The following is a 9,202-nucleotide window of genomic DNA, read 5'->3' as shown; positions in this document are numbered from 1 at the left end:
AAATTGCGTGGGGTCGTGAGCTCGCTGACCTGGGGGTCACTCCCACATACATGCATGTATGTAAATTACAGAAATGTGAACAACAAATGTTTAGCGCTGGCCCACGCTAACTATCAGTTAACTAAGTGGAAGCTTCGGTTAACGAGCTGCCAGTCAAAGTCATTCAGTCAGTCAGGCAGCCAGTCATGTGTGAAAAGTCGGTTGTTGCCACCGCAAGAGGCGGCCGGGCAGGAGGTGGGCGGGGCACTTGGGGAGGGGCGAACAGAGGGGAACAAACCGGTTCGAGGTTGGCGCCTTTTGCATTGAAATTAATTTAGCTAGCTTTCAATTATGTGCCACAAACATTCATGCGAGCGTTGTTCGCCGGCTGTGGATTGGGGGGCAGGTACAGCGCAACTTAGTCGGATGCACCGAACTCAACAAGTTGGCTAGACTGAAAAATCTGTGGGGTGAAGATAATGTGGAAATTGAAGTTGCTACCAGAACATGCAGTGCAAGAATGAACTAAGGCATCCATATTTTCAACTGCTTTTTAAATGATATTATTGGTTTAGTAATCATCTGAAAGGTAGCAATGCTTCTAACGTTCAACTTTAATGGATTCTCCGCTCGTTCAAAGTGTCTGCGAGCCGTTGTCGACTGTCCGTCATAGGCAGCTGGCACTGTGCTCCGAAACTGAGATACGATTCGGTGGTGCTGCTGCATGACATGACAGGCCTGACAAGCCCGAACAACATATTGACATTTTTGCCATACATTCCACACGGCAGGAGTGCTGCAAGAGTCAAAGGGGGCGTGGCAGATCGGGGAACGGGGCGTGTGCCTCCCCTAGAACCTGGGGCCACGACAACATGTGCGAGTGTTTATGTCAGCGTGTCAATTCTCGTTGTTGACGTGTTGCCGCCTTGCAGAAGTCCCCGTATCTCCCGTTCTTCGAGCGCCACCTATACCATCTCAACTATTAACGATCCGTATAACGCCACCCCCAACAACAACAACAGCAACAACTTTGACTTGGCCCGTCGTCGTTGGCGTAGTATTATTAAATTTTACTTTCGCCACTCAATATGGGAAATGTCATCTGTTTATGATGGCTTTTTGACATGTCTCGTTATTGAATATGGTGTTGGTTCCACTCCATTCGGGTTTGTTTTCTTGCCTCTGGCACCTTCTTGTGGTAATACCCTTACTTTGGATACTCGAAATTTTAGGATAACATTTAAATTACAATTTCTGTGATATATAATATGAGTATCGTTACTTTCTAGGTGTTGTTTCTTAGCAGCAAATTAAAATAAAAAGTTCAACTCGGCTTAGAGTATTTTTGATGCATTATGGAAATGTTATTTCTGCCGTTAAGACTTTTTCCTTTTAATTTCGTATGGGATTGGACAACTTTTGATGTATTTTCAACTCTGCGCCTTTCATTTTTACTACCGTTTTTCAGACTAAGAAATATTGAGAAATCGTATTTAATAAAACATTTTCAGCTTCCTATAACGAACAGAATAACAGAGCTATTTATTACCCAAAGTTGAGAAACATGTAGAAGTATTAATAAGAGAAACACAATATCCGCACTCCAGAGTTACACTTCAACATCCACTCCTTGTGCGCATTGTTTCTATTGAAGCCCTTCCTCTGCAATCCGCCGAGTCGCTTCCAATCCAACTATCAATCATGCGGCAAACAAGTTATATCTTTGTGCCCCTTCAGGTGGCCCCCGTTTTCCCCCATTCCCCATTTCCAGATCGGAGCATAAGTGGGCGCTTAGCCGGAGATGTACAATGTACAACGACGAGTCCAATAAAAAAGAAGGAAAAAAGGTCAAGTGTCTGACAGTAGCCAGCCAGCTGAAGCAGCAGCTACTTACTGTCAAGATGTGTCATAAACACATCAACTTTACTGTCGAAACAAATAAAAATATAAACTTTGACACACACACACTGCTGGCAAAAGCAAAAGCAAAGGCGAAGGCGAAGGCACTCAAAGCCAGCTACGAAATCAAAGCGAAGCAGACAGAAGGGGAAAACTGAAACTGCTGTTTGCTTTTATTCTAGTCTCTAGTCTCAGGGGGTAGCACATAACGAATACATTTTATTTCCACAATTTGCACTAAAAATGTCATAAAACAGAAACAAAAACTTGAGTGCCTTTCTGGAGGCCCAAATCAATTCTGGTAGCTGACGGAATGCGACAATTACAGCGGAGACGAGTCGTTAAAAATTAGACTTGAAAAGGAAGGGAAAGTCAAATGAGTCGGCACTAAAACGTGTTGTAAAGTCATTAAGGTGAAACCCTAAGACACTGCCCGTGAATTCCCTTTAGTACCTGATGTCGAAAGGCCGTAAAATTATCTCACTATAAAATTTAAATGACTTAAATGGTGTCCCATTTCCACACACACCCTGCCAATAAATAACAGCTCCACACAATATAAACCTAAAACTCTTAATGTATTCGAGATTATTTTCGACGTTTTTAGTGGGATTGAAATCAATTTTCGAATCGTTAATCTTGTAAGTAATGCATGTCGCCTGTCGCATCTCGTCATTCCGATGGCATTTTTTGGAGCTACTCTGCCACCAACTTCTAGAAGATAAATCTCATCTGGAACTTGAGTTGTTTTCGTATTTAACAAGCGAACCTGTAACGATCTCGAAATAAATATAATTAATGTGGAGCAACTGCCACCAGTTGGTCGAGATCAAAAGTTTCAGCCAGAAATTATTGGCCAAGATGATCTGTAGTTTTCATATGAACTAAACTAGATATTACATCCAATTTCGTGGGAAAAGTCCAATACAAGCTACAGATTTTTTAACGTTTCCTATAAAACTGTAATTATCTGTCAAAAGAGGCAGATGCCAGAAATATGAATAGGACATAAATAATATTGGTAAAAAATCGCCATATTTCTGTGAGACCGCAAAATCTGGACACGTAACCTCGGCAAATACCCCGGTCAAATGTTTGCAACCCTCGGGGAAGGAGAAAACTCGTGTGACACATGTAAATGCGTGCTGACAGGCGGAAGGGAAAAGAATAAGTACAAAACCCGAGTGAAATAAAAGAAAACTGTCAACAAAATTAATGTCATGCGTGTGCAGGGCAATGAAAAATTATGGGTTGGCTTTATGTCAATAACAAAGGGACAGACACGCAAAATCCAAGAGTGCAAAAACCACGTTGAAGCCTGGCCTGAACCAGACCCACAATGATTGATTTGACAGGACAACAATGAGCAACGGACCTATGCAAAAGGAAAAAAAATATATAGCAAGGGAAAAAGACATCGACCTGCAAACAAGTGCAAATGGTTGTCAATCCGCATGTGGACGCCTCGGGATACATGCCCACTAATGAAGGCAAATAATATTAATACTTGTGGAGAGCGTGCATTCCTTTTTCCTTCAGAAATATTATTTTCCAGCCATTTGTCAACATTTGTCAAATTTGACAGCACACGCCCGCTAACATTTTGCCCCTTTGGCGGTGTTTGCAGCCGCCCCTGGCCATCATTTCCTCATTTATTTATCCATCCTTCCATCCAGCTATCCATCCAGCCATCCATCCATGTAGCCACCCCTGCGACTTTGACAGCTCGAGGGTGCCTTTTTCGGTTGGGTGGACAAAACCCTGTGCGCCCTTTCGCGAAATTAATATCATGTACAAACAAAAACAACTGAGACAAAGTACTTATCATCGCGGGCAAACCAGGCGACCAAAAAGAGGCATACTTTTTGGAGTGGCCGAAGAGGTGTTAAGGGTGAAAAGGGTTAACCCCAGCTCTCTGCGGCAAGTGAGTAAGTTTAACCGATTGTAAGAAATCCTAAGTGATTCCTTAATTTCTTTTAGGAACTATCTGTGTTAGTTACACCTAGAAGTACCATATAAAATAGAATGAAATTCTTATGAAAATGATTAACTTAACTGAATATATTGCTCTCCATATTGCATTACTTTGATTATTTTGGTAATGCGAGACCTGCGACGGAAGTACTGCCCAAAACCATCAACACCATCGCCATGCTGATGGATCTGACAGGAGGTGTGTCCGGGTATTTTATCGAACCGATCATAGGGCCAACCTCCCGTCTCGATATGGGAATAGAGCATAAAAGCCACACAGCGGTATCGAATTTCGAACAGATTTCAATTCGATTTCATTCGACTTGGGCTGAAGACAGGAGCTCGAGGGTGTGGCCGACGCCCACCGACCCCATCCTTGACATATACCATATACAACACATCCTCCATAATTCCCAGACCCCGGGGAATGGCAGAAGGGGTGGTGTGTCGGAGGGGGTGGTTTTTGCGGCGGCCGTGAATAAAGCGATTTGTCTTCTTTGTTGTTTACGTTTGGTGTTATAAATTCTCGTTCCGGGGCGTGCTATGTGCTATATGCTACGTGCTACGTGCTACGGTCGCAGAGCGTGTATGAAATTGCCTAAAAATTATTTGTGCATAACAGGGGATAATCATAAATCTGGCTAATTGCACTTTATTGGGGTCGCTCTTCCCGGCTCTCATATGCCCATAGAAGGCCCACTAACTGCTAACTGGTGGTGGCTGGCCTGTGCTGAACTGAACTAAACTGAACTGAGCTGAGCTGACATCGTTGTCTCGGCTTTTAGGGGTAAAATTGAATTTGACATGCCGCTCAGAGGCATTAAATCAGAAAATTCTACGGTACCCGGATATGGCAACATATAAATTTACAGCTTTCTGGCGACTCGGTGACATTTGATATGGCTGATGGTGTTATGACACTCACTATTCGCCTTTCATTTTTGATTCGTAAAATACGTTCTTTGAGCAGGGTTAGAACTAACTTATACAGATTTTGATTCGGTTGGAAAGTTATATCTGTTACGTAGACCATTGCAAAAGGTCATTGTATAGGTTATAAAATAATTAAAATTTTTTTTTACATTTCTTCAATTGTTAGTCACTAATGCTGCACTTTTTATACATTTGATTTCCTTCACAATTTGTTTTCCTGCTTGACTATTGAAAGGGTTCAAAAAAGTTCTGCTTCGAGTCTCATGTAAGAACTGGCCATGTCCGTCTGTCTGTTTGTGCGTCCGTCTGTCTGTCCGTCCGTATGAACGTCGAGATCTATTCTACCGAAATTTATCGTTGGCACTTCCACTAGCTGAACTCGACTATAGCACTCTCCCTCATGTTAATTATGACATTAGCGTTTTAATTGTTATTTTATCCGCCATAAGAAGCATTGCTATTAACCTCCGACCAATCTGAGCATCGTCCGCGGAACCAGCAGCATCTTCATTCATATCATTATGGTGATTTACCAGACAATGAATGGGAGAATGAGTTTCCCCCATTAACATGAGAAACGAGAATCGTATTCGGCACCTAATTAGGTGAGTGTGTTCAAAATGAATATGCAACCGGGCGGGGCAGAAGAGTAGCATCGTTCTCCAGTTGCAGCCAAGTGGAGAGCCACGGCCGCTAGAATGGGAATAAAATTCAGGGAAAAGCGGAGAGATAGCCAAGATAGGCAAGAAAAGCAGAAACGAGGCAGCGCCCAAAGGCAGCGGATTTTTGTGGGTAGGTAACGTGGCTTTTGATCTTTGCTGCGTTTGTTTGTATACAATTTGATGGCTCGTGTTGATGGATCGTAAACGTGGAATGATGTTCGCACTGTTGCTGCTCCTCTCGATCATGACGATGATGACGATGATCAACGCAACGATGACGGCCCAGTGTGTCTTTGATCATTTGCCGCGCCAGTTGGCAGTCAAAATGTTAATTTATATGTTCAGCCTCCGCCTACAATCGAAAGAAGCAGAAAGAAAAGGCAGAAAAGCCAGAAGAGCCAGAAAAGGCAGAAAAGGCCTGCCAGCCACCGTATAGCCAGGCACTAACAACTTTACAAACATGTTTGAGATTTTTATTACTGTGTGAAAACGCTCGATTCTTCCGTAAAATCCGGCTAAGAAGGATCAAACAAATTTATGGGTGGGCGCAGCCAGAACTGGCAGGCCAGATCAGTCGGTGCGGGAAAACTTTTCATTGTGATTGATGGATGCTGGATGTTGGATGCTAGATGCTGGATGCCTGGCACAAAAACAGCAGCATTCCCAGAGCGATTTTGATTATAGACAAGTTGTCGGCGGATTTGTATTATTGTGGATATCGATCAAACCACTTGACGGCTGATCAAAGACAGCACACACAGCGAACAATTTTGCGATACATCTCGCGTTTTAATGCGCGTATTTTTTATACGATTTCATTATTGTGCATTTCGGTCTTCGATTGTTTGCGATATAAAACTGTTTACAGCTTTTGTATGCTGAGTTATGAAGATCTGTTTTAAGTAAAGTCGATGTGCCTCAGCAATTGAAAATTAGAAAGTTAAATTATTACATTTTAGAGCAGTTTATTTTGTATCATTAGGGATACAAATTAAATGTATCCAACATACATTTTAAACACTAATAAATAGCTTGTTCTTTTTTTGAATTCCCATATACACCTTGAACTATTGATTTCCTTTGTTCAACTGAGAGGATAATAACAAATTTATCGAGCATTTTGCCCATAACATGATTACTCGTTACTTGTTAGCAACAATGTGCAATAAAGCAAAACTTCCGCAGACGAACAAAGTTAAATCCGCTCGAGGACGAGGACGAGGACAATAACAAGCTGAACTGGTCCGAATGTCTGGCTGTCTGGTTGTCTGGTTGTCTTGGTCACATATTCAACGGCAGAAAGAAACATTTGTCTCGCTTAATTTAAACAGATTTGCGAGATTATTGTCATGCCGACGTTGAGGCAGCAGTTTCAATTCGACCGTAGACAACCCGCAGTGCCAGCTGACAGATGAAGATGCCGAATGAGGGGGGCGAATTAAGCGAATCGAGAATCTGTGAATCCGACAATCCCCGACTCACATACAAAAAACAAAAAGTGGCCAGGAAGGGGAGAAAGTTGCAAACCAGAGCAAACCAACGGCAATGATGCAAGCGAGTGCATGGCAAATCTCCCGACAGCCGCGAGCCGGCAACTTTTAATGTTTTCCTTGCTACAGGCAGCGGGATTTCCGAGTGGGATGTTTGGATTGCAGAACAAATTTGCTGAGAACGCTATGCCAGTGACAGGCGACAGATCGGGGGATCTGAAGAATGCTGCCTTTGCTGTTTCTGCTGCTGTGAACTGTGATGATGACGACTCCTTGATTCCTGCCCAAGCCATATTTAAAACGCTTTGAAGTTCCACCGCGGCAGCGAGAGGTGTCCGCGGCGCGATCTCCACTCATGTCGGGCTTGACACGATCGGAGCATGCTCTGATCCCAGATGAAGCCTCCCAGATCAAGCCCGCCAATCTGACGGCCTGACTGATGCTGATCCAGATCCAGATACAGATGCAGATCCAGATGGGGATGCAGATGCAGATGCTGATGCTGTCTGCCTACTTTTAATTGTTAATGAACGGTAACAGGAGGGGCAACTCTACTCGCACACTCAGAGAAGAGTTGCGCTAAAACGGAGCACATATTACAATAAACTAAAAGAGGTAAGTAAATAAAATAGGGAAACTTGATTCCACACTAGCCACATAAAGAAGACTCATTCACCCCATTGATTATCTCCAATTTCTTTGAGTGCACGCACTCACTTGACAGCCCGACGGGCTAACTGCCTTGGACAGCTACTCGTTTCCGGAAGTTTATCTCCGTTGCAGCGAATCCGCCAGCAGCAGCTGCTCGAAAGTCATTAGACTCCGTCAGCCTTGTCACTCCACTCGCCAGCGTTTTGCTAAGGCTTCGAGCTGAGACTTTAAGACTTTGAGGCTCCCTAACGGAGACAGACATTTGATCTGGGCTGTCAGTCGGACTCATGTCGTGGATTCAAGCGGTGTTTGGACAGCATGTTGGTAATGCCGCCTATAATGGATGCAATGTGAAATGAGACGGGCTCTAACCCTTTGGGAAAAGATCTTGTGACGTGACGGATCATGGCTTAATGGCAAAATGAACTAATTGGGGAAAAGACATAAATTGGTTTTCCGATTGCAACAAAACTAAGTAAGATATATTGACAACTCTTTTCCTAAACGAAACACAGTAAACATAGGTAGATAAACTTTTATTTGAAAAATATTTCGTCGTGGGAAATTGTTTTCAATTCAATCACAGACCTAGAACACTATATACTAGCCAGAAAGTAAAGCCGCGAAATGATCAGAGCCTGTCGACCCCTGATCTCCAAGAGTGGACTACACCTAAGACGATGTTCCCAGTCGAAGGCTGCAATTAACTCGAGAAAAGAAGATGTCGAGGAAATGGAAACGCCAGCAAATAGACAGAGGGTGGAGATACCACCAAATCCCGAGGAGAAGCTGAGCAAGCGCTATCTGGAGTTCCGGGAAAAGCTGCGATCGGAGGCGCCGCTGGAACCCCTGCCCGAGTGTGCACCACATCCGGCCCACGAAAAGGAGCCCCTGCAGCCGTGGCCCAACAACACCAATCCCTATACCGGGGAAATCGGCGGACAGGCGGGACCAGAACCCACGCGCTATGGCGACTGGGAGCGCAAGGGACGAGTCACGGATTTCTAGGGGAGTGATATCTTCACCTGGAAACCTTTTTGTTTGGACAATTGTGATTTATTAACCGTGTTAACAACAGAAGCACTCACAATTCGTTACACTCCGATGTGCGCTACAGTAGCCACGGATCCAGATCGAGATGAGCAACATCAAGATTCCCAGTGCTGCTTCTGCGAAGGCATTACATAAATTTCTTTGTGTGATTTCTTTGTGGCTTCCATCGAGAGGATTTGTGGACGGCCCTGCCATCAAAACTAAATTGATAGCCCTTTCTTTCGCCTCTCGAAAAAGGGGTTCTCAGAATAGAGAGTTCTACTCCCATTATTTATGGTTCAGGGGCAGAGAATCGTGCCTAAGCTGAAATTATTTGGAGTGCTGTTTTGGGGGCTTCGGTTGAATCGTTTCGATTCATTCGAAATTAAGGCGACAGTTTACGTGATTTTTAATAGAAAATAGAAAGACTTCTGTGTGTCTTCGGTGTCTGCGTCTAATTTTGTAGCCAGAGTGCGTTTGACGAAGACACATAAAGGGGTTTTTAAATGCCATAAATTTCTTTCGTAAGGCCAGGAAAAACGTTTCTGTGGTTTGGAAACATTGTTGGACATTTTCGAGGAA

The 9,202-nt window shown here is 43.6% G+C and overlaps 1 protein-coding gene and 1 long non-coding RNA gene across 2 annotated transcripts; both read left to right on the top strand.

The window, feature by feature from the left end:
* Positions 1-3,460: 3,460 nt before the first annotated feature.
* On the top strand, positions 3,461-3,959 carry LOC122626627. The gene is made up of 2 exons (XR_006326718.1): positions 3,461-3,802; positions 3,859-3,959. It is a non-coding gene; the product is annotated as an uncharacterized LOC122626627 (long non-coding RNA).
* Positions 3,960-8,109: 4,150 nt separating this feature from the next.
* LOC122626267 (succinate dehydrogenase assembly factor 4, mitochondrial) lies at positions 8,110-8,739 on the top strand. The gene has a single exon (XM_043806462.1). The coding sequence runs from the start codon at positions 8,216-8,218 to the stop codon at positions 8,594-8,596; it is 381 nt and encodes a 126-aa protein (XP_043662397.1). The 5' UTR covers positions 8,110-8,215; the 3' UTR covers positions 8,597-8,739.
* Positions 8,740-9,202: the final 463 nt, after the last annotated feature.

The sequence above is a fragment of the Drosophila teissieri genome, chromosome 2L, assembly GCF_016746235.2.
Source record: "Drosophila teissieri strain GT53w chromosome 2L, Prin_Dtei_1.1, whole genome shotgun sequence".
NCBI classification, from domain to species: Eukaryota; Metazoa; Arthropoda; class Insecta; order Diptera; family Drosophilidae; genus Drosophila; species Drosophila teissieri.
This window is presented reverse-complemented; position numbering and strand designations above follow the sequence as displayed.

Bases quoted from the DNA above. Each gene is read 5' to 3' on its own strand.
- LOC122626267 (XM_043806462.1), top strand. From the start codon at position 8,216: ATGATCAGAGCCTGTCGACCCCTGATCTCCAAGAGTGGACTACACCTA.